The sequence below is a fragment of the Hippopotamus amphibius genome, chromosome 3, assembly GCF_030028045.1.
Source record: "Hippopotamus amphibius kiboko isolate mHipAmp2 chromosome 3, mHipAmp2.hap2, whole genome shotgun sequence".
In the NCBI taxonomy this organism is placed as follows: domain Eukaryota; kingdom Metazoa; phylum Chordata; class Mammalia; order Artiodactyla; family Hippopotamidae; genus Hippopotamus; species Hippopotamus amphibius.
Genome location: NC_080188.1, coordinates 136,752,314 through 136,776,925, shown reverse-complemented (window position 1 = coordinate 136,776,925; position 24,612 = coordinate 136,752,314). Strand labels below are relative to the sequence as shown.

General features: G+C 45.0%; 1 protein-coding gene across 1 annotated transcript in view; it reads left to right on the top strand.

The window, feature by feature from the left end:
• Positions 1 to 6,737, top strand: part of RXRG (retinoid X receptor gamma) — a 44,812-nt gene extending 38,075 nt beyond the window's left edge. Inside the window, exons 9-10 of the mRNA XM_057727444.1 lie at positions 833 to 938; positions 6,304 to 6,737. Coding sequence (XP_057583427.1) covers positions 833 to 938; positions 6,304 to 6,451 — 254 coding nt within the window. The 3' untranslated portion in view covers positions 6,452 to 6,737. The remainder of the gene's footprint in view (positions 1 to 832; positions 939 to 6,303) is intronic.
• The last annotated feature ends 17,875 nt before the right edge of the window (positions 6,738 to 24,612 follow it).

Here is a 24,612-nt window from a genome sequence, read left to right as displayed (position 1 = left end):
TAAGGGTGGGTGGTTAGTATCAGGACTTTGTCTTTGGACATGAGAATCTGGGATGATAACAGACGTCCAAGAGTGGCAGTCCAGGAAGCAATTGTTTATGTGAGTCTGGAGTTCAGAGGAGAGGCAGGACTAAAGATGTACATTTGAGAGCTATCAGCCTAGACCTAACACGCAAGGCTTTGACACCTGTGTGAGGCTCATCCAGGGAGTAAGTAGAGGCAGAGCAGAGCAGAGGGCTTAGGCCTGGGGCATGGGGACATTTAGAGGTTGCGGAGAAAAGGAAGAGCTGGCAAAGAAGCCTGAGAGGTGACAGTGAGTAAGACAGGGAGGAACCAGAGAGGAGTGTCCGGGGGGCCCAGGAAGGAAAAGTATTTCAAGAAGGAGGAGGTAATCGGCTTCGTCAGACGCTGCTGTGGGTCAAGAAAGATGAGTATTCAGAATCACGTAGTAATTGATGCACGTGCTTCATCTCGTAAATTAGGTGGTCTTGTAATTGATGCAGGACGCGGGTCTGTCCGGATTTTGTACCGCATCCCTTTACTCAATCCAAGCACATAGTAAGCACTCAATAAATGTGTGAAGGTAGTATTTCTAGAATGGCCCGGATAGAAGAAAACTCTCCTTCTTGGAGTCAGTGGTGGGTACCTTTGTTGCATGAGTGGATTGGGCAGCTTGGGCACAGAGGACTAGCTTTGTGTATTTCACAATGTCCCCCATCCAGCATGTCTCTAGTAACTCTACGGGAGCTGGCCTGAGTGATGGGGACAGCCTTTGTAGAAGAGTGTTCAGCAGAGGCGTGTAATCAGAGGTTAAATCAGCTGTCCTTTTTCAGATGCCAAGGGTCTGTCCAACCCTTCTGAAGTAGAGACCCTGCGAGAGAAGGTTTATGCCACCCTCGAGGCCTACACCAAGCAGAAGTATCCGGAACAACCAGGCAGGTGAGGGAGTCCTAGAAGAACGGTAACAGCAGTAGCAACCCTTGTGATTCTCCATGAATGAATGGTGACATGCAGCAGGCACTGTCTAGATTTTTTCACAACAAGCTCAAAGCTACGCAAATACTGGCTCCATGAAGCCAGAGGTCTTGTCTCTCTTGTTCACCCACCATTCACCACTCTAACATCAGAGCCTAACGCTGTGCTTGACAAATAGTAGTCATCTTCAAATGCTGAATGAACAATCAGATGAATGCATGACTATAGGAATCTTTATCTCCAATCTCTAAAGAAGCCCCAAGGCTCAGAAAGGTCAAGGAAATTGCCCAGGGTCACAGAGCCGGTGCACAATAGAGCAAGAATGTGAAGTTCGTCTGATTTCAAAGAGCTTGTGTTTTCCAGTGTGATTGTACTGCTTTCTGCTTTGCCCCCATGAAGCCCTCCTGCAGTAGAAGGTACAGGCTTTGGTAGCCAAGAGAGGTGACCACTGGCCCCGAGGGTGCCATCTGTAGCCTCTGGCAAGGTCCTGGGTCTGGGCTTCTTGCCTAAAAAGGAAGACATCAGTCAGAGGACCTCTGTGGCCAAATACCAGTGTTCCTGAATCATTAAAAAAAACAATGCTTTTCCTAAATGTTTCCCCCAGGTACAGCAGAATAAAAGTTTTCCTCCTCTGCTAACTCTAGTTGAAAAGAGAGAATATAGTCCTCAAATCTCACAGAAAAACTGAAAATGAAACTTGAAAAAAACTGCTTTAAAGGCGTTAGTTTGTTTTTAGGATTAATTATATATGTTCCCAATTCTCACTGATAGCTTTTGTTCCTCTGGGAAATCTCATTTCCATTAGCCTATTTCTCCTGTATCATAAGCCACTATCTATCAATTGTCCAGAAGAAGCTGAGCTCTGTTTAAAAAAACAGAAGTGATGACTGCATCTGCGTAAGCGGCCCCAGGCTGTTGGTCCAATAAATGTGCAGCACTTCTGTGTTAAGGAAAGTAAGCTGTGACCACAGACTTCCCAAAGGTCAGCAGTTGAACACAAGTTTATTTCTTCCTCACAAATCAGTCCTGGGTGGGGAATCAGTCTAGAGTGGTGACTTTCTTCGACACTGTCACTCAGGGACCCAGGCTCCTTCCTTCTTGGGGCTCCACAACGTCCCTGAGTCACATTGTATTTCGTATGCTGAAAACGGAAGGGAACGAGGAGGAGGGGCACAGAAGTGAGGCTGTATGGGCAACACCTTGACCTGGAAAGGGCCGCCCTCCATTTACTCACTTCCACTGGCTGAAAGTTGGTCACATGGACCAGCCAGGCAAGAAGGATACTGGAGAATGTATGCAGCTGGATGCCAAGGAAGAAGGGGGGAGTGGATTTTGACGGGCATCTGGCAGTCTCTCCTACACCTGCAGGGGGTGAGGTTGAAAGAGCCCCACCCAACACGCAAGGCCTGGCTGCCAGCAGCAGCTCAGCCTCTGGCCAGTGGGAATGGACTGATAGCCCTGTGCTGGAGGGTATCCACCAGGTCTCCCAGCTGTCAGGCAACACTACACAATGTTTCTTGCGTGTGTACACATCTTGTGTGCAGGGCGTTAGGACTTAGGAAGGCTCGTATTCATCCTTTTCCTGAACTTGGCTCGAGGTAAGTTTATCTCTTTAAAAAACAAAACGCTTTTTTATCTTATTGTAGAAGCTAAGCATGCTTTGATAGGAAAATATTTTTAAAAAATAAAGCGAGTAATATAAATTGATTATAAATTTGAGAGGTATATTTCTTTCTAGTGGCCTTGGGTATCAATGTATGTATAGATAGAGATGTGTATTTACAGATCTGAAATGATACCGTTTAGTGTATTATTTTCCTCTGTGAGCTATTTTAGGCATTTTATCAGATACTGAAAAGTACAAAATTCTTGTTTTCAATGATTTTGTAATATTTCACAGGGAGGATGTGTCCTCATGTATCTAGGCATCGCTCTGTGGTTGACATTTAGGTAGTTTCTAATGAATATCACTTTAAAAACTTTGGAATTGGCCTGTTTTCCCAGGAAGAGGACTGCCAGGGGCCTGGGCGGCCTCCAGGCACTAGGGAGAGATACTAACGTGTTGCCTGGCCAAGGGCAGGGCCTGGGAGTTCAGAGACTGGGCCCAGAATGTCCCTTGGCTGCATCCAGTACAGCCTGGACAGCGTGTGACCACCCTGAGGCTGAGCAGGTCCATCAGGGATGTCACTTGGCTCAACCAGGTGGGCAAGTGTGCCGAAGGCTGCTCATCTCTGGTTGGCAGAAAGTGGTTGAAGGGGTTCCCGGCAGCACGCAGAGCCTCTCAAGGCTGTTTTCTCCATGGTGGTGGAGGGCTGCCACTCCGTGGAGACTTTTCAGAAGTACACCTCACAAGGGTGAGCTCTGCTTCCTCTAGCCAGAACGCAGAGATCAAAACTCAGGAGGCGGCAGCGCTTGCAGGAACATTCTCTCTCTCACACAGCAGGTGCCTTCAAAGGCTGGGAGTCCCCCTTGCTGCCAAACACGTGAGCGAGGAATGTGACGGCCATCCTGTGGCTGTGCCTGTTATCGGGTGTGTTTATTTCTACAGTCTTGATCTCAGCTCTTAAACCCAGAACAGACAGCGAAGACAGCAGTACTACAACATGGTTAGCATTTAAAACAATTATTTTATTGAAGTATAGCTGATTTACAATGTTGTGTTAATTTCTGCTGTACAGCACAGTAATTCAGGTATACATATATGTATATACACACTTTTTCATATTCTCTTGCCTTATACTTTATCATAGCATATTGAATATAATTCCCTGTGCTATACAGTAGGACCTTGTTATTTATCAATTCTATATATAATAGTTTGCATCTAGAATGGTTAGCATTTTACACACTGTAAAACTTTGGCATTTTTAGAGTAAAAAAATACATTTTCAGAGCTAATCACAGCCTAACTTCGCACTTTACAGAGAAGCCATTTCCTTTGCCTAATTCCATAAAACTGTTTCATGGCAGAGCCACGACCAGGAGCTCAGCCTCCTTGTTCTTTGTCTAACGGCCTCTTCGATGCACCATCGCATGGTGATACCATTCAGATGCACTCAGAGGCTTTCTAATCAAACGTTTTGAAGGTGTGTGTTGGCTGTGGTATAGGCTTTAATTTTTCCATGTAGGGAAGTAATTCCTACCATTTTGGATGGTGCTACTTTATTTTTCTTATATTGCCACATTTCCTAAAACTTCTTTTGGCATGAATATAGACCTACACATATTTTTGAGGAGTATTAAAATTCCAATTTGAAAACTTCCTGTGAAATAATGTTGTGATGTCCAGTGAAGATCTGGGCCAACCAGAAGTTGCTGGTTTAAGGCCATAGTGGCTAACACGATTTTGGTTTTTGTACTTTTTATTGGAAATTGTGAGTAAAGTTACTTGATTTCCAGTCTTCATCATTAATAACATGAAAAATAAGCTTCATTGGCAAAAAGGATTTTGAGAGATGAAGAAGGACCGTGGAAGCAGGTTGGAGATGGGGCAGATTGAGGGGCCTGAAAAGACTGTGTATGTGTGAGGCTAGTTCCTTCACACATTAGTCTCTCTCCCTTCGGTGAGCCTCACAACTCTCCCTTAATTATAGAAGAGAGTGTGTATGAGTGTGTACAGATGCATCTGTGTGTGTACCAGTGTGTGAGGGCAGGTGTGAGTGGAGGAGAATGTGTAGGTGTAAGTGTACACATGTGAGGGTGTCCAAGCTCATGTATGTGAGGGTGTATACAAGTGTGAATGTATGTGCATGCTCACGCATGTATATGTGGGAGAGTGGTCAGGGTGTGTGTATGCACAAGTGTGGGAGACGTGTAAGTGAGTGTGTATGCATGTGTGTGTGTGTTATCTCCCCGCATAGACCATGGGCCCCTCAGGGGTGAAAACTACTATTTTCTATCTCCTTCTCTTCCTAATTTAAAGGTAAGCACATCCATGTCGCTGCAAATGGCATTATTTCATTCTTGTCTGTGGCTGAGTAGTATTCCATTGTATATATGTACCACGTCTTCTTTGTCCATTCCTATGTTGATGTACATTTAGGTTGCCTCCATGTCTCGGCTATTGTAAATCGTGCTGCAGTGAACACTGTGGTGCCTGTATTTTTCGAATTATAGTTTTCTCTGGACATATGTCCAGGAGTGGGATCACTGGATCATATAGTAGTTCTATTTTTAGTCTTTTAAGGAACCTCCATACTGTTCTCCATAGTGGCTAGAGATCATCAGACTAAGTGAAGTCAGACAGACAAAAATCCTATGATATAGCTTATATGTGGAATCTAAAAAATGATACAAGTGAACTTATTTACAGAACAGAAATAGACACACAGACATAGGAAGCAAACTTATGGTTACCAAAGGGGAAAGGGGGGGAGGGGATATATTAGGAGTTTGGGATTAAAATATACACATTACTATAAATAAAATAGACAATCAACAAGGACCTACTATATTGCACAAGGAACTGTAGTCAATGCCTTGTAATAACCTATAGCAGTAAAGAATCTTAAAAAGAATATATGTATATTTACAAGGTTGTGTACATATATTTCGATAAAAATTTTTTGCAATTAAAAAAAATTCACACTCCTCAGGCAAAAATAAATAAAATAAAATATAAAATAAAATGGTAAGCACAGACTAAGCAGCTGATGTACAAAGTGGTAATAAACCGGTAACAGAAATGCGGTAACTGAAGCACATTGCGGTCACATTGCTTAAAGTAAGTGTGGTGTGAGGAAGAGCACAGCCTGGCAAGGAGATGGGAACCGCTGGTCCTAAGAGGGGGGCTCATCCTGGATCCCAGAACCTATTGCAGAGGCTGGCGCGTGGTTCCTGCGCAGATACGTTCATGGCGCGTGGTTCCTGAGCAGATACGTTCACCCAATGGCAAGAGCCTCCATGGGTTCTGCACATCTGCGGTGCTGTGCTCTGTTCTGGGTGCTTCAGCAAATCTTCCCAGGAAGCCCCGCACACAGGGATTAGGAGGTACACCAGCTGGTTAGGACTGGAGCTGTGAAGCAGCATAAGCTCTTCCTCTCAGTGTGAATGGGGGTTCTGAGGGCCATTCTTGAATGTGACCACAAAATTCAAGAGGTTCTCAAGAGGTCACAGGACCCAACTTCCACCTTTAAGAAGTGTAACGAGACCTCTAGCCTATTTCTGAAGCTCCCCAGGATTAGGGATTCTCCAGCTGCCTTAGTTTCCCCTTCCAGGATCTTTCTTCTTATCACAGAGTGATCAAGAGGACCCAACAAGCTGCCTCCTACCAGCAGCTGCCCTGTGCATGCCGGTCTCCAGTTCCTAATGTCTCCTCGCTTCCCCGCAGGTTTGCCAAGCTGCTGCTGCGCCTCCCAGCCCTGCGCTCCATCGGCTTGAAATGCCTGGAGCACCTCTTCTTCTTCAAGCTCATCGGGGACACGCCCATTGACACCTTCCTCATGGAGATGTTGGAGACTCCGCTGCAGGTCACCTGAGCCCCACCGGCCACAGCCTCCCTCCCCACATAGGACTAGCCCGGGCAGGTGTGTGTGGACCCCCACCCTGCACACGTCCCTCCACTCCCACCCTCACCCCTTCCTGTTCCCTAACGTGATGCTTATAATAAAGAAACCTTTCTACACATGAGACTTTTATAGGTGGAGTTTTGTATAGATGTCAAAGGTAACCCTTCTTTGCTATCTAAGGGGCTGGGGATCCTTCTGGAAGTTCTTGGGAAAACTAACCAAGCCTCTGTACATACAATTGGTTTAAATTATTTTTTCACTTGCCGTGGTAAGCCGATGAATGGATAATAAAGTAACATATGTGATATTGGCACTGCTCGGAGCATGGGGTGACTTATTGAGGGGCAAGGCAGTTATCTCAGATGTGGGAGGAAAGGTATTGGGGCGTTAGGAGTGGGGGATGGGGCTGAGGTCCTGAAACAATAAATCCCAGAGTTAGATACCCCAAGGCTAAGCTGGGCCCAGCCAGGTTTGCCCTAGGGTAGTCCCTGGAGAGATTGGCAAGAAATATTGTCTTTCAGAGTCAACTTGGTGTTTTTGTTTTTGTTTTTGTATTTTTGCTTTTTTCTTCCTAAGAATAATGAGTATTGACAGCCTTGTCCTGACTGGGGGCAATGGAGTATGAAGCCAAGAGAAGTTGCTCCCTTGATGGGGAAGATTCTTGGATCCTGGGAGTTGGTGGGAGGTGGTTTTTGTAATGGTAAAGGAATGGATTTTCTGTCCTTAACTAAAAACAATAGCAAAAAGACCAGAGTACACCAAATTAGTGTTCCATCTTTATCTAACTCTACGTAGCCTGTTCTTAAAAAGGCAAAAGAGAAAACTTTTCCAGTCTCTAGCCTATGATCGCCTAGTGTCTTAGAGCCCTACTGTCTATTGGATAGTGACCTTCTTGACAGTAGAAACTGTGTCTAACTGACATCACAGCCAGCCTATACAGCCCATCTTCTTCAGGTCACCTTCCTGCCATCCATAGGAACGGGGCTTAATGGATACATAAATCTATGCTGTGATTCACACAGTGCCCCTTAGGGTTGTAGAGTACACAACCTGAGCAGATGCACAGGGCTGTCCTGCTTACCTTCTTCATACCATCAGAATCTGACCCAGGGCCTGACATGCAGTAGGCACATAATAAAAGAGTGTTGTTGAATTGGGTTCCACACAAGTGGAAAGAATTCCCTAAAGGGCCTTGTGGATGACAGCTGCCTCATTCCCCATCAGCAACTTGTCCTCTCAGAAAAACCCCAGGGCTAACTCTCCAGTCCAACTACATCCATCAGTGATCATATAACTTTGGAGAAATAAAAATTCCTTCATTCCTGGGAAAGAAAAAATTTAGGGATCCCTTAGCCTTGGACATTAAGCTATGGAATTAAAATGTTAATTATGCTGTTTTTTTCCTTTTGTTTCTTATCTACATTTATTTGTAAACAGTGATGAAAATGATGGGGTGGGAGGAGACTAGAATTGGGCTCCCTGACCTCTTCCCTCTGCCAGCATAACTCACTGGACACCTTCAGCTGCCTTACATGTAAGTAACATGGGGCTTCCATGGAAACCCACCATGCCCCAGGTGTGGTAACCCAAGTTCCATTCCAATCTTTGATCCCTTCCTCACTGAAACTTAACTGTCGCCTGGAGCAAAATTCAGGCTGATGAAGGCCCAGCAAGGTGTCCAAACATCCATCATGTGGTGTCTCCTGGAATCGCTGTCACAGAGCCCACTGAGCTTGGCAGGAGCTGGGCAGGCATCTCTTCCCAGGCTGCCTAAGGCCATCTCCTTCCTGACCTAGTCCCCCTCACACCCCAGGAGGAGCAACTGAGTAGATGTTCAACCTCCCTTAAGGCTCGAATCCACAGCAGCCATGAGAAGCTTCTAGAGCCCACACCCCCGAAGAGAGACTTTCCTCATTCAGCCCATGTCACCGACAAGAGGAGTCAGCTCGTGGGGAGAACAGATTGTCCCAACAATGCTGATTAATGTCGCCTGAGACTCACAGCCCCATCCTCCCCAGGCTGACTTACAAGGGAGTCAGTCCTGTGTTCCCAAGAGTTCTCAAAATGCCGGGACCCAAGGCTCTGGGGTGAAGAGTATGGATTCTGGACACAGCCAGCTGGAGCCTGGCTCCTGGATCTACCAGCTGGTGGTCTTGTGTTTGGGGGGAAGTGGCTTCACCTCTCCGGACCCTCTTTCTTTCCCTTATTTGCAAACATCAGATAATGATACCCACCTTGCAAGGATAAAAGATAAAAAGATGCAGGAAGCCCAGGGTAAGAGCACGTGCCTTGGCACAAGACATACGTGAGTTTGAGTCCTTTGCCATTCATGATGGACATCAATCTCACCAAGCCTCAGTGACCTGATCTGTAAAATGGGATAACTATACTCTTTGCCCTAGAATTCTTGTCAAGATTATATGGGTAGTGTGTGTAAAGCTTTCATCATAGTACCTGGCATAGAAGATGGGCAAAAATATTAGTTAATTTTCTTCTGAAGTGTGAGATTGTAGTTAAAACTTAATCTCTGGTTTTGAGAGTACCAGAATATTCTACTGCACATCCTGGTTGGATCCTCCAACGTGCTGTATAAAGAATCAAGCCATTCTGGTTTCCAGTTTTGACTTAACACATGTATTCTACTTTGTATCTGCATGAGTAAGATGGGACTAAGGCCCTACTTACCTATCAGTGCTGACGATACACGTCACATGGGAGAACCTTGTGTGAGCTTCGAAGGCTGCACAAGTGGAAGAGGTCTGGAAACCGTAGAGCCTCTATTCTGAGTTACATGCTCGAAACTAGTTTAGGATATTGTTGTGGTTATAAACAAGGGCGCTGGGGTCAGCCCAGTGGCCTCAGTTAAAATCCCATCTCTGATCACTGAGTGACCTTCTGCACATGACTCAGCTTCTTGGAACTTAGTCTTTGACTTTGTAAACTGGGACTAACGGTACCTGCTCACAGGGGCTTGTTGAGAGACTTAAGTGAGAGGATCTATGAGACACAGAGCACATGGTCAGCTCTCAATTAATTTCAGTTATAGTATCTATTACCACTGATCCCAATATTTTCTACAGGATTCCTGCTCTGAAAAGAAAGTCCTAGACTCCATGGAAAAGCCCCCGCCTCACTTCTCTCCTCTGCACTCCTCCCCTCTGGTCGTCAGCCTGATGGCTCCCCACATTAGCCTCCTCCTCTGTGTTTACACTTCATCAGTGAAACACGGTCCCCTCCCTTCCTCAGATTGTGGCCGTGGACATGAGTGAGATAATGCAATGTATGTAATGTTGTACACTGTTAGGGATTATTACAAAGATGTCATTTTCACAGCAAACATTTTTTTGGCCTCGGCCACTCCTGTTCATATATTCAGTGAAACCAATCAAATGATATTTGTTGATAATTTTATGTTACTTCCTTGCTCAAAAACTTTTAATGACATCTTTTGATCTGTTAGGCAGTAGTTCTCACCAGGGGGCACATTTTGCTACCCCTCTTCTGCTCCCCAGGGGATGGGAGGTTTAAATGTCTGAAGAGACGGTCACAGCCAGGAGGGGGGGTCCACTGGGTAGATGCCAGGGATGCTGGCATCTATGATGCACAGGGCAGCCCCCTAAAAACAAAGAACTGTCAGCCCCAAATATCATAGTGCTGACATTGGGACTCTGCCTTCAAGCATCACACATGGAACAGAAAATTGAATGGAATTTTCCTATTGTTTTACAGTTTTGGCTAAAGCCCCAAGATAAGACCGGGAGGTCCCCTCACAGTTTAAAGAGGAACTACTAGATGCTTCTGCACAGGACTTATCAAGACAGATGAGCTGATGTACCCGGTTGGTGGGAATGTAAATTGCTGTAGCCACTGTGAAAAACAGTATGGAGGTGCCTCAAAAAACTAAAAAGAGAACTACCATATGACCCAGCAATTCCACTCCTGGGTATATATCTGAAAAAAACAAAAACACGAATTCAAAAGATACATGCACCCTAATGTTTAGAGCAGCGTTATTTAAAATAGCCAAGATATGGAAGCAGCCTGAATGTCCATCGACAGATGGATAAAGAAGATGTGGTATATTTTCACAAGGGAATGCTACTCAGCCACAAACAACAACGAAACTTTGCCATTTGCAGGAACAGGGATGGACTTGGAGGGCATTATGCTAAGTGAAATGTCAGAGAAAGACAAATATTATATGATAGCACTTATACGTGGAATCTAACATAAAACAAACTAGTGAATATAACAAAAAAGAAGCAGACTCACAGACATGGAGAGAAAACTAGTGGCACCCGTGTGGTGGGGGGAGGTGCAATATCGGGGTAGGGGATTAAGAGGTACAAACTATTGGGTATAAAACAAGCTACAAGCATTTACTGTACAGCACAGGGAATGCAGCCAATATTTTATAATAACTATAAGTGGAGTAAAACATTTAAAAATTGGGAATTACTTATCTTGTAAACATGTAACATATAACATTGTACAATAACTATACTTCAATAAAAGAAAAAAAAGATAAACCGGATTCTGTGACGTTTACCCTATACTTCTTGAGCCTATATTCAAAGAAGACTGAAATTTAAGAAGAGATTTCTTGAGAATAAGGGGTACTCAGGGGGCAGTGCTGTGGCTTTACCCACCCCTTCAGGGGGCCCAGGAGGGGGAAGGGACCCCCATATCCAAGCCAAATGAAAGGGACAGAAAAGAACCCCCCTCACAGAGACTGGATGCAGGTACCTGCGAGAAGGGGAGCCTGGTCCCTCGCTCCTGGCTGGATGTTTGCTGAGTAGCAGAAACACAAAGCCACCCTAATGAGAGTGAGAGAGTGCTTGGAAGGGCTTGGGGGATACCTGTGAACAAACAGACTGATGCTTTTCTCTTGACTAGAGCACTCTGAAGACAGCAGTCCACTTGACTCCACCTTCCTCCCAATGCAGGTCCCTGGGCCCGTGGTCAGGCCACCGGGAAGGCACTTTGAATTCAATGTGAGATTGAAGTTCAGATTCCACTGGATGTTTTAACGACCAAAATGAGATGCTCTGAGCATGGCCTGAGGCACCATCAATGGGCAAAGAACAGAGATATCACAGGGCAGTTTGGAGGCTGTGGCTGGAAGAAAAGAAAGCCTTTTCCTGTCTCTATCCCACTGACTTTAGAGGCTTTGCAACACCACTGCACTGGGCAAAACCAGGGCCCAGGCATTCACCACCTAGACTCTGCCTTCTTTGGTTGCCTTGGCAACACCATGCCCACTTCCCCTTTGGAGTCATCCCAGATGGCCCATCTGAGCCCTTTGGCCAAGTGCATCAGCTATAATGATTTCATTTCACTTCTGAGATGAGCCCAGGCTTTTCAGCAGGCCAATCAGTGTGCCCCAGGCTAGGTCCCAAAGCAAAACTTGCCAGCTTTCTCTTCTTACATGTCCCCCAGCATTCATCTCCCATCAGTGTAACCTTTCTCCAACAACCTGCTGGTGACATCTTTGCTCAGGCTGTCCTCTTTGCCTGGCACCACTTCTGCACCAGCTGCACTTACCCAAGGCCTGCTCATCCTGTAAGGCCAGCTCAAATGCCACATCCCTAGGAAGCCTGTCCTGGACTTTCCATCTTTGTAATTTTATCGTGATTTTGTACCTCCATTCTGAGTCCATCTAACACAGCGCTCTGCGTCATTGGCTATTTGTATGCACTATGCACTTGTAAACTCCTTGAGAACAGAGATTGTGTCTGATTCAACAGTGTATCATTATAGCTCCGAGCAGAGTACAAGGCGGTGTTCAATACATGTTTATTGTATTGAACCCCAGGATTGGTACCTTTGGCCTCATTCCCAACAGATGGCAGCCTGTGGCAAGTAGAAGTCCCGTAGCAAGCCCACTGGAGCCACGAGCCAGAAAACCAGCCTTGGTTAGACTAACAGAAGGTATAAGTCCCCACTGTCCTCTGAGTTAGACTTCGTGACATGGTGGGCAGTGACAAAGAAGCTGAGGCATGTTCTTGGCCTTCAAGGAACTTGTAATTGAGAAAACAGAAAGCACAAGAATCACAGGGTACTAAGAAATGAAATGTCTATAGCACTCTGGAGTTCACAAAGCACATGAAGATCTTCGATTGTCATCTGGCCTTGGAGAAACAGGCGGGGGAGCTCTTGTTATCTCCATTTTAAAGATGAAGAAACTGAGAAGCTAGAGATTCATGACTTGCTCCAGGACTCCCAGGTGGGCAGTAGGAGGACCTCAGCCACCCTCACTGCCAATGCAGAGCAAATGTCACTGAATTTCGAGACCTCTGGTCCTTTATCTTCAGCTCTACCTTTGTATTTGATGCCCAAGAAGTAGATGTAGATTAAGGGATTGGTATATACAATAGGCAAATATAAAATAATAAAAGGGTGTTTTTTAATAAATGTGGAACTTGGGCAAACAAATCACATTTAGCTTTGAAACCTTCAAAACGTTTGCTGCAATGATATTTTCTTTGGATAGTTCTTTACATTTGTCTTCAGAGCTGGTTTAGAGGCCACCTAAGAAAAACGGTCTCACGGTTCTAAGTCAAAAACTCACTAAAGGGATTTCCCTGGTGCTGTGGTTAAGAATACGCCTGCCAACGTAGGGGACATGAGTCCGATCCCTGATCAGGGAAGATCCCACGTGCCATGCGGAGCAACTAAGCCAGTGAGCCACAACTACTGGGCCCATGCACTTAGAGCTCGTGCTCTGCAACAAGAGAAGCCACCGCAGTAAGAAGTCCATGCACCACAAGGAAGGGTAGCCCCTGCTCACCACAACTAGAGAAAGCCTGCGTGCAGCAACCAAGACCCAACGCAGCCAAACAAACATATATACATGCATACAAACATACACAAATAAATAAAAACTCACTAAATGACAACCACTGCAATAACTACCAGTGGACCCAGATTCACACGTCACCCCCAGCTACCCAAAACCCACTATATACCAGATCCTGGGCTCTGAACTTTCATACCTCCAGCTTTATTTCATTCCTTATTTAACAGATTTGGCTCTGAATGATTTTTTTGCTGCTTGCAAAAAATTCAAATATACCCTCTGTGAATGCTAATTTGTCACCACTGATGTAATTCAAAAGACTGGGACTCAGGCCCTGGAGGGTCCTTCCCCTAAATGATCTCAAGGCTTCAGGGAATAAACCAATAATGCCTTCCCCCTGGAGAAAGACTGGAGCCCCTGATACGCGTTTAATTTAGGGCGTTCCTGGGAGGGACTGAGCAGGGAATAGAATAGAAAACGCTCCCCTCCCCCTTTCCCCAAGGCAGGCAGGGAAGGCGGACCTGGGAAAGGACCCTCTGCTAACTGGTGAAGAAGCCGAGCTCTTTCCCATCCAGGGAAGAGCAGCTTTCACCCCTCTCCATGGAAAACTCCATGGAAATGTCTCCCGTGACAGTTTTGGAGCGCTCAGCCATCTCCGACCGCGCGAAGCTGGCCCAGGTCCAGGCCCCCAGGGGAGGATCTTCGCGGTCAGCGCAGCTGCGGGATGCTTGCAACCCGCTCAGCCCCAGCTGGACGTTCGGTGCCAAGATTGTTAGGCATGGGCGCCCTCTGCTGCCGGCTCGGGGCATCACAGTCACTTTCCAGGGAAAGCAGCTTCCAGGAGGGGTGGGATGTTTTTTTATTATATATTTATTTATTTATTTTATTGGCTGTGTTGGGTCTTTGTTGCTGTGTGTGGGCTTTCTTTAGTTGCGGTGAGTGGGGGCTACTCTTCGTTGTGATGCACGGGCTCCTCATTGCCGTGGCTTCTCTTGTTGCGGAGCCCGGGCTCTAGACGCCTGGGCTTCAGTAGTTGCAGCACATGGGCTCAATAGCTGTGGCTCATGGGCTCTAAAGCTCAGGCTCAATAGTTGTGGCGCATGAGCTTAGTTGCTCCGCGTCATGTGGGATCTTCCTGGAGCAGGGATCGAACCCGTGTTTCCTGCATTGGCAGGCAGATTCTTAACCACTGCGTCATCTAGGAAGCCCAGGGTGGGATTTTTTTTTTTTTTTTCAGATGGAAAAACAAATAATAGTTTGCAAAATGAACCTCGAGTGGACGCAGAAGATCACATAGGCACTCACTCAATGGAGCTTTAGCTTCTGGAGAAATGGGCTCAGAAGAGGAAACTCAGAGAAGAAAGAATGGGGAAACTCAGCGAGAATGCTTAGAAACAGGTGTCCATCTAAGCTGGGAAGGAACCATCTTCTGGGTAAAGGAGACAGACCTGTAACTGCTAAACCACCAGTATTGCACATGAAGTCCAACAACAAAGCCACATCAGGGTTGGTTCAAAGCCGGTTACTACTCAGGGTAACAATGGCCATTCCTATGGCAACACTAATTAGACTTCTTTCTCAGAGGTAGAACTGGGGACTTTTGAGAGTGACTGAATGTGAGTTTTCAATGGGGCTGTGTTATAGGGTCTGTTGCTCTTTTCCTGTAGAGATCATGGGCCAACTGCTGTGTAGAGTGTAAAAGTGCTAAATCAAACCTTCCCAAGTGCGCAGAGCCCGATAGGGACATTCAAAGCAAGCTGAAGTCGCGGCAGAGTTGGAGGTAGCAATGCTAATATCATGTTACCTGGTGGAAAAAGTAAAGGGTAAGGAGTCAGAAGACTGGGGTCCCCTTGTGGTTACAGGCAGCAGTCTCCTTGTCTGACCTTGGGCAGTCACTGGACCCCTCGGGACTTCAGATCCCTCCTTGGTAAAGTCAAAGATTCTGACAAGATGATCTCTAAGTTTCCTTCTACCTCATTAATCAATAATGTCTTTTAGAAATTGATTGATATTTTATTCCATAACCTTATAAGGAAGCAGGGGATCACCCTGAGCTCTCAGCACTGATTCCAGAGAAAGTTCTGAAAGATCCTATATCTTAGAAAGTCCAGAATCCAAAGGATAAAACGAATAGATTAAAAACTGTTAAATTATTAATTGAGCACCTGCACCTTCTATGGCTTAGAGTTCTTTCCAATGATAGAGCTATATAGCTGTTTTCTAACCCCAGTGGACAGAACTGAGTTTATCCTTCTCAATAGATGGCAGAGAAGACCATTCAAGGCACCTCTTTTGTTTCTTTTTCCCCTTCGTCTGCTGTCTCAAGTCAAAATCCTCCCAAAGATACCCTCTTCTTATGTATTTACGGTAAGTCTTTGAAAACCCACCTTCCGTTTGTTGTGTCTACATGTGACATCTATGGGAAATATACAGTATTGTTTTGTATGTTTTAAAAATGTACACGGATAAACAACAAGGTCCCACTGTATAGCTCAGGGGACTATATTCAATATCCTGTGATAAACCATAATGGAAAAGAATATGAAAAAGAATATATATATGTATAACTGAGTCACTTTGCCGTTTAGCAGAAATGAACACAACGTTGTACATCAACTATACTTCAATAAAATTTTTAAAAATGTACATGAATGATTTTTTTGCTATCACTCTGCTTTTGATTCCTTCTTCTTTGTTTTACTCAGCATCATGCTTTGAGAGGCATCAGTGATGCTCTACATGACTCTAGCCAATTCCTTCTGATTGCTCCACACTATTCCAATGGAGCCCTCAGTGGTCTAGAATCCTTTCCCGTGATAGGCACTCTTGCTCAATCTCCTTGTTTACCTGCATGGGAGTTTCTCTGGGGTGTATCCCAGGGGCAGGACTTGCCTAATGGTAGAGTAGTCACATGCTCATTTCATGCATACTTCCACCCGGCTCTCTAAGAATTTCACCAACAAATGCTACCACCGATGCTTGAGTGGCTCATTTCTACACATCCTTCTTTGCATTTGGTCAAATTCTTAATTTTGTCAGTGTGTTGCACATCAAGGAAGACTTTTCTCTGAATTTCCTTTCTCTTATTACTGGAAAAGTTGGGCTCCGTTCAGTGTTCTTATTAGACATTCAGATTTCCTCTTTCACGAATTTCCTATTTACAGGGTTCTAAGGGACTCAACCAAATTCTCTTTAGTGACCCAAAGCCCCCAACATTCCCAAAATTGATTATTTTTTTTTCTTTCTCACAGGAAACCAACGAGCTCAGTAAATTGTTCCTGTTATCTCTTTACTTAAATAAATTACCACAAGATTTATATGCAACTTCCTCCGAGAGATAAATTTCACATCTTGGCAACAAACAGAATACATCATGCATGCACAGATCTTATGAGAAATTTTGGTTCAAAATGTGGACCAGCTTGCTGTTCATTGCAGCTGCTAAAGAACAGAGAGGAGGCTGCTTGTTTCATTAGCCTCAGGTGACCAGTGGGAGTTTTGACTAATTGTTACCGCTGCTAGTCATTGCTACCCTAAGAGGGTGCTGGAATAACCACCTCTCACTTTCTGAAGTGGACACATAGGTACAGGTAAGGCCCCTAAAACTGTTTGGGAGGAGGGTCCAGTGTTGCTCAGGCACAGCAAAAAAGAAATCTCAAGAAGAAAAACACAGATGGTAAATCTCTGTGCTGAATGATAGTGTGGTGGGTCTAGAAGAAAGAGGAGGCTGAAATTACGATTTGGAAGCATCTCGAAGTTTCTGCTTTGTTGCCTCTTAATTAAAAATGAGGCCTGGCCTGTGTGTTGCTCCTTTTTGGCAAATGCCTGACACATATGTCCTTTGTCCAACTTTCTATTGTGTTTCTTGATTTTTACTTATTGATTGGCAGGAGTTCCTTAAATATTTTATATATTACACCCTTGAAAGCTATAGACGTTACAAATACGTTCTCCCAATCTAACAGCATGTATTATCTTGAACAGAATCTTTAATTTTGATGGAGGCAAATCCATCCATTTCCTATTTTATGGCTTGCAATTCTGGAGTCTTGTTGGAGAAATCTCCTTTGTCCCAAAATATGTAGGAGACTAACCTAACCACAGACTCCAGGAGCCAAGCGAGGGTCCAAGTATCTGCTTTGTTAGGGGTAGATTTGGTCTGAGACACGATAGGCCTGTCTTCCTAAATTGAAGATGTCCAGATCCGCACTGCAGGCTGAGCTGCTTTACCACACCTCCTTCCCAGACGGAGAAGCTGAGGATGGGCACCTTGGGTGGTGAGAGTAGCCCTGCTTGAGGGTTCATCCCGTGGGTCCTGGGACCACGTGGCTCACGCACTTGACACAGACAGCAGCAGACAGCTAGTCAGGGCTGTGCTGACCCACCTCTCTGGAGCGATAATGCAGCTGAGCGAATTCCATTCCCACAAGTCACCTTCCCTTCCATGAGGAGGAACATGCGACAGAGCAGAGAGAGAAGCGGAAAGGTTTTTCCAGTACTTCTGTCTCCAGTCGAGAAGCAGAAGCCTTCCAGCTTTGGGCTGAGATGGAAATGTGAGATTAGGAAGAGAAGGGGAGTATAATGAATCCTCTCACTAGATAGTCTGAATATCTTCATATTACAGTTGAAGAAAATGAGCTCAGAGAGGATGATAACTTGTCCACAGTCACACAGCAAGGAGTACAGCTAGAATTCAAAACCAGCTTTTAGTTTCTCCTCTGTGACCCCAAACAGAAGGGTGGACTCTGATCCCCTCCATGATCTATCTCCCTCAAATCATTGACTCCCAGGATACTGGAACCTCAGTGGTCACTTGTCACAGTGGCCTGATCTTACTGCTGAGAAACCAGAGCGCAGAGGGACTTGTCTGAAGCTGTCAGCAAATCAGAAGCAGAGGATATGTGTCTTCCAAACACTTCATGAAGGGTTCTGCCTCATTGCTGGATGCTTTTAGCCTTGACCTTTTGTTCCAAAGAGGACCAATATAAACAGCAGAGGCCAAACTCAAACTGACAAGCAGAAAAGGGAATGTACTGTCTTCCCAAACAGAAATGTCTAAAGGCAAGTCCAGCTCCAGGCACAGCGGGATCCAGACACCTGGATGGTGCCTTTTGAATTCCACGTGCTATCTCTCGGGTCTGCCTTTCTCTCTGTTGGAGCCATTGTTAGTAAGCTTGACCAACGATGACTTAACAGGAGCTCTAAGTGGGCATCCTGGCAGGCAAGCGACCCTGGCAGAAAGAGAAGATCGTTTCTCTCTCCCCCTATTTCAGCAGAAATCCTGGAGCAGGCATTCACAACCTCTGATTGGTTGAGACTGAGTTCCAGAACCACTGATGGGGATGGCAGTAGGAACAGCAACACCTGAATCACAGGGGCTGAGAACATAGAGGGTGGTTTCCTAAACTGAAATGAAAAATGAGGTATGGTCACCAGATGAGGTGGGAATGGATGCTGAGAGGCCAAAAAGCAAGATATCTACACAGCTGGCAAATTCAAGCTGCAGTCACCTGTGCGTACTTGTCTATGACTGCCTCTGCCGTACTCTCAGGCACCTAAGCTGCACACACACACGACCTCACTCTGTCCTCCGTGCACTCCTGTGAGGTGGGTACCACCATAAGCCTCATTTTAATGATGAGGACAGCAAAGTTCAGGAAAGCTGTATTACTAACTCAAGGTCACATAGCTAGTAAGGGAAAGAATCCAAACTCAGGAATGCCTTCACTGACATCATAGACCATTCACCACTATGTAGACACCATTGCAAATGAGACAGTTAATCCCAGAGAAAGAGGACTGCCTGCATCCTGCAGACAATATAACCCAAGTCCCCCCTCCATCCTCCATCCCTGCCCCCATTGCCAAATCATAGAACAGAAAGCGCAAATCCATGCTTTCATTGCCTATGATTTCTGTCTTGAAATTCTGGATTTCCGCTCCATTCACAGACACTCCTCCCTTGGAAAAAGCTGACCACCCACGTGGGAGGGTCGATGTTACAAGGGGACAGCTGTTTGGGGGTTGTCCACAGCCAGAGACACACTTTATTTGTTTTAAAGCTGAAGAAAGATATTCTCCCCCCAAGCTGCCTGGTTCCAAACTGGCTAAACCACTTTTGTTCAAACTTTCCAAGCAATTTCATCCCTGGGGTGGAAACAGAGCATGGAATGATTTGGAGCAAAAGGACAATTTGGGGACAATTATGAGTGAATGAAAACAGAAGGTTATAATGGATGTTGCCTTTCAACCCTTAACTCCGGCATTTTGTAACCCAGAATTCTGTCCCTCAGGTTTTGGTGGTGGGAACGTAATGCCGAGCAGTTGTCTGGAACTGCTTCTAGATGCTCAGTAATTGGAAACAGGGACACTGACTCAGGAGTGCATCAGTTGTGTTGCAGAGCACCAATTCACATATAAAACAAAGAAAAGAAAAAATGTGGAAATGTGCAAAGATAAAAGTTGAACAAAAATGAACAAATATTTCCTATATATTTTTAAAGTGACTTGTAGTTCTCCTTTCAAAATTGAATTGTCAAATGTGTAAAGTAAATTACTCCTAAATGGGGAATGAGCTGGAAGCAAAGTTGAAAATTTTTCAGTAATGACGAGAAGTCAAAATCTTGTATCGAGGGCATGCGGTCAGTGCAAGGGAGGTGGCATGGTTTCAGAGGAAGTCAGGTGACGCACTGGGAAGTTGATTTGTCTGCAAAAACGTATGTTGAAATCTGGTCCAGGGTGGGATTAGACATGTTTGCGTTTCCTCAAAGAGCTCTAAAAACTGGAAAACACCCAGCTATTGTCCACGACCTAGACACAGGCTTCCTGGAGGCAGAGACATTTTTTTTGGGGTGTCCCTTCCAACTTAATGAGTCTTCAGGGCCTTTCCACCTTATCGTGGGTGCCACAGCATGGAGCGTCTGTGCACACGCACGTACTCGCACATCCACAGGCACACAGGCACACAGAATGTAATCCTTTAGGCAGCCAGGCTGCTGTGGGATGCAGAAGAGGGAGCAAGAGGCTTAGGTGGAAACAGGAAAATTTCCCACAGCATGGAGCAGGGCTGGCTTGGGTTTTCCACTCATCTGTGAGTGCACCATTTGTAGCAGCTGCAGATGTCAAGGCCACTGTTTTCTCTCTGGGTCTGTCCAGGGCAGATGAAACCAAGTGGTAAGTAGGATGCAGACTCCTAGATCTTTATCTGTCTCATAGGCCACTTGCTCCATTCTTAGGAATATTCTGTAAGCAGCCTTGGCCAGAGCCTGGCACACTGCTAGTGCTGATATATAACCTACTCTGCAAATGTCTGTTGAGGGAATAGATGACACCTCTCAGACCAGGGTTAAGGGCTCTGGTCTGGGGCTGTCCCAAATCTTCAACACAGAGTCTTCTGCATCTCCAGGGAGTATTGAGTGATGGAGTGCTGGAGCCGGGGGCAGAAAAGACTGTCTACACATTGAACTTCGGGTGCTCCATGGGAGGAGCCACCCAAACTTTCCCCAGAGGGCTGACTGCTGTCTTGTTCACACCCCTTTTTTATACCCAAAGGGCTCTCCAGAGCCCATGCCTATTAGTAGAGGAGCCAGAAGGATCTGGCCCTGATGCTCAATGTTAGGTGGGCCTTTTGAGAAGAAATTTAATACTCATCAAACATCTGCCCTATGTAGAACAGACATTTACTCTATGTGAAATTCTATGCCAAGTAATCGTGTGTATAAAGTACTATTCTATTTATGCAAAAAATAGCTATATGGGTTTATATGGTATATATAAATGCATGGGGAAAAGAAAGGAGGTACATTATTAATGATGGTTACTTCTGGCAGCAGAGTGGAATTAGAGGTGATACTAAAGTGTACTTTTCCTTTCTAATCATCTTCTCTATTTCTTTTCACAATGAGCATGTATTTACATGTCACTTCTGAAATTCTCCAAGACATTTGTCATTTCTCGTCATTAGTTACAAATGTATACATATTTGTTTATTTTCTATCTCCCTCACAAAGACAAGAAAACTATTTGGGGGATCTCAAGGACCAGGGGCATCTATGTTGTTTACCTTTGTATTTTCAGAACCCCAAACAGTGTCTGGCACAGAGAAAGTGTTTAATATACATTTACTGATTAAATGAAAGAATTATTTATGAAATAAAAAATTGGGAAAACGTATGTGCTCCAAATGGAGGGCTTAAGTCTCTGGCACAGAGCCTGGCTCATGCTAAGTACTTAATGTGTGAGTATTTCAATTAAATACTTTGGTGTAGAAATCTTGGTGCCTGCTCTTAGAGATTTTAAAATCCAGACATCCACATTTATAACCATGTCACAAAACAGATTATGGCAAGTCTCGTAAAGCGGTACAAGCAAAGAGTGAAGGGGCTCAGAAAAGGGAGCTGCAGTTTTTAGCAGAGGTAATCAGAGCAGGCTTCATGGAGTAGGTGAGGTCTGAGAAGGATTTGAAAGATGATGTCATAGTTTCCTGGGGTTGCCATACAAATTACTACAAACGTGGGGCTTAAAACAATAGAAATTTATTTTCTCACAGTTCTGAATGCCAGAAGACTCAAACCAAGCCTCTGTGCTTCCTCCAGAGGCTCCGGGAGTACCCCCACTCCTTGCTATTCTAGCTGCTCATGGCTGCCTGGCAATCCTTGAGATTTCCTGGCTTGTGGCTGCATCGCTCTGATCTCTGCCTTTCTTTACATTGTCTTCTCCTCTGTGCATGTCTGTCTAATATTTCTGTTTCTCTCTTACAAGGATACATGTAATTGCATTCCAGGCCACTCAGATAATCCAGGATAAAGTGCTTCTCTCAAGATTGTTAATCACTTCTTTTGCAGTAAAAGGTTCAAAGGTTCAGGGGATTAGGAAATGACTAGATCTTTGGAGGGCATTGTTTCTGTCTAACATGGAGGGAGAGGACTTTGAGATGTGGAAGAGAGAAGAAAGGTGTTCTAGGTGGAGAGGTCAGTATATACCGGACACTGGGAACAGGAAATCATGAGTCATGTTCAAGGATTGTTAGGTGGTTTGTTCAGTAGAAACCTAGGTGTGTGAAAGGGAAAAGTGGGCAATTTCACATCTCAGCACAGTCCGTCCTCCATATCTGTGGGTTCAATATCCACAGGTTCAACCAACAGTACATTGAAAACATTAAAAAATATATTCCAGATATTTCCAGAAAACAAAACTTGAATTTGTCATGTGCCAGCAACTATTTACATAATATTTATATTAGGTACTGTAAGTAATCTAGAGATGACTTAAATTACATGAAAGGATGTGCATAGGTTTTATGAAAATACAACACCATTTTAAATAAGGGACCTGAGCATCTTGTATTTTGATATCTATGGGGGGTCCTGGACCCAATCCCCCGCGGATACTGAGGGACGACTGTGTTCACCCCCCCAAAGGATTTGAAAACAGGGACTCAAACAAATATTTTTTATGTCAGTGTACATTGCAACATTATTCACAATAGTCAAAAGGTAGAAACAACCCGTGTCCATTAACGAATGGATAGATAGAATGTGGTATACCCATGTAATGGAGTATTGTTCAGCTATAAGAAGGAATGCAGCTCTGACACGTGCTGCAGCATGGTGAACCTTGAACATATTGTACTAAGTGAAAGAACCCAGCCACAAAAGGAAAAATATTGTATGTTTCCACATATGTGAAGTCTCTAGAACAGGCAAATTCATCGAGACATGATGAATAGAGATTACAGGGGCTGGGGGAATTGGGGAATGGGGAGTCACTGCTTAATGATCATAGAGTTTCCATTTGGGGTGATGACAACGTTTTGGAAATCGATAGTGGTGATGGTTGCACAATATTGTGAATATAATGAATACCACTGAATTGTGCACTTAAAAATGATTGCAACGTACATACATTTGTCAACACCAAGAGTGAACCCTAATGTAAACTATGGACTCTGGGACACATAGTGGTCATATAGTGCTGTGTTGGTGTAGGTTTCTCAGCTGTAACAGATACACCACTCTAGTCGAGGGTGTTGATAATGAGGGAGGCTGTGCTTGTGTGGAGGCAGGGGGTGTTGTACCTTCTGCTCAATTTTGTTATGAACCTAAAACTGCTCTAACACAGCCGTCTCCCTGCTGCTGGGAATATCAGCTGTGGGTAGGATGTCTCAGAGCTGCAGCCCTCCCTGCACTGGAGAGGGCTGCCTTGCCCAGAGTTCTGCCCCTTCCAGATGGCAGACTGTGACCAGTAACTGGCTGATGTCCGGACCCTTGCCTGAATGCAAGACCACTCTGCAGAGCCATCCCAGATCCAGAATGCCCCATCAGACCAGCAGAGGCTTCGGTTACGATCGCATGTGGGCCAGCTTCCCCCGGCCCATCCTTCCTTACAGGCCTGCCTCCTAAGAGGACTCCCCAGTAAACCTTCTGCATGCCGTTCTCCCATTAAATCTGTTTCAAGAGGACCTAAACTACAACAGGAACAACTGGGAATTTCGTTTTGGTTTTTAATGTAGGGGTGGCAGGCTGAGAGCTGTGAGTTGGGGAGATCATCTTGGCAGAACCACATAGGATTAGTTGGAAGAGGAGAGAGCAGGGGGAGGAAAGTCATTTGGGATCCCATTCGAGGACCTAAGGACCTGCAGTAGGATGTTGGCCAGAAAAGGGAGAGAATGGGCACAAGAATTAGAGGCAGAATTGGCAGGTGAGGGCAGTTACCTGGATAGAGGCTATGGGGTGATGTTGAGATTCTGAGCCTGAGCCACTGGCAGTGGGGGTTTTGACAGTCCTGGGGCACGTGGGGCAGGACAAGGATTGCAGTGAGAGGATGGTGAGTTTGAGATGCCGATGGGGCAGCCTGGTACCCCAGGGAGAAGAGATGACATGGAGTTTAAGGTCTCCCCCAGGATGAGAACAGAGGCTCAGGACAGAACTTTGGGGAATATGTACCTTTGAGGAGAAGTAACTAGTGAAGGAAGTGAGGAAAGAGCATATATAGCCAAGGAAACCCAAAGGGGAAGCTGAGTGAGAGAGTCAGATACTGCAGTGGGAACGAGAGAGGCTGTGGGTGTGGCTCTGTATGTGCTTGTACGCTAGCAATTTTTCCCAGGAAGAACAAAGACAGCATGTCACTGGTTGGGGTGGAAACTGGATCTTTTTTTAAATTTTTTTTTATTGAAGTATAGTTGATTTACAATGTTGTATTAATTACTGCTGTACAGTAAAGTGATTTAGTTATACATATATATACATTCTTTTTTTTAATATATTCTTTTCCATTATGGTTTATCATAGCATATTGAATATAGTTCTCTGTGCTATACAGTAGGACCTTGTTG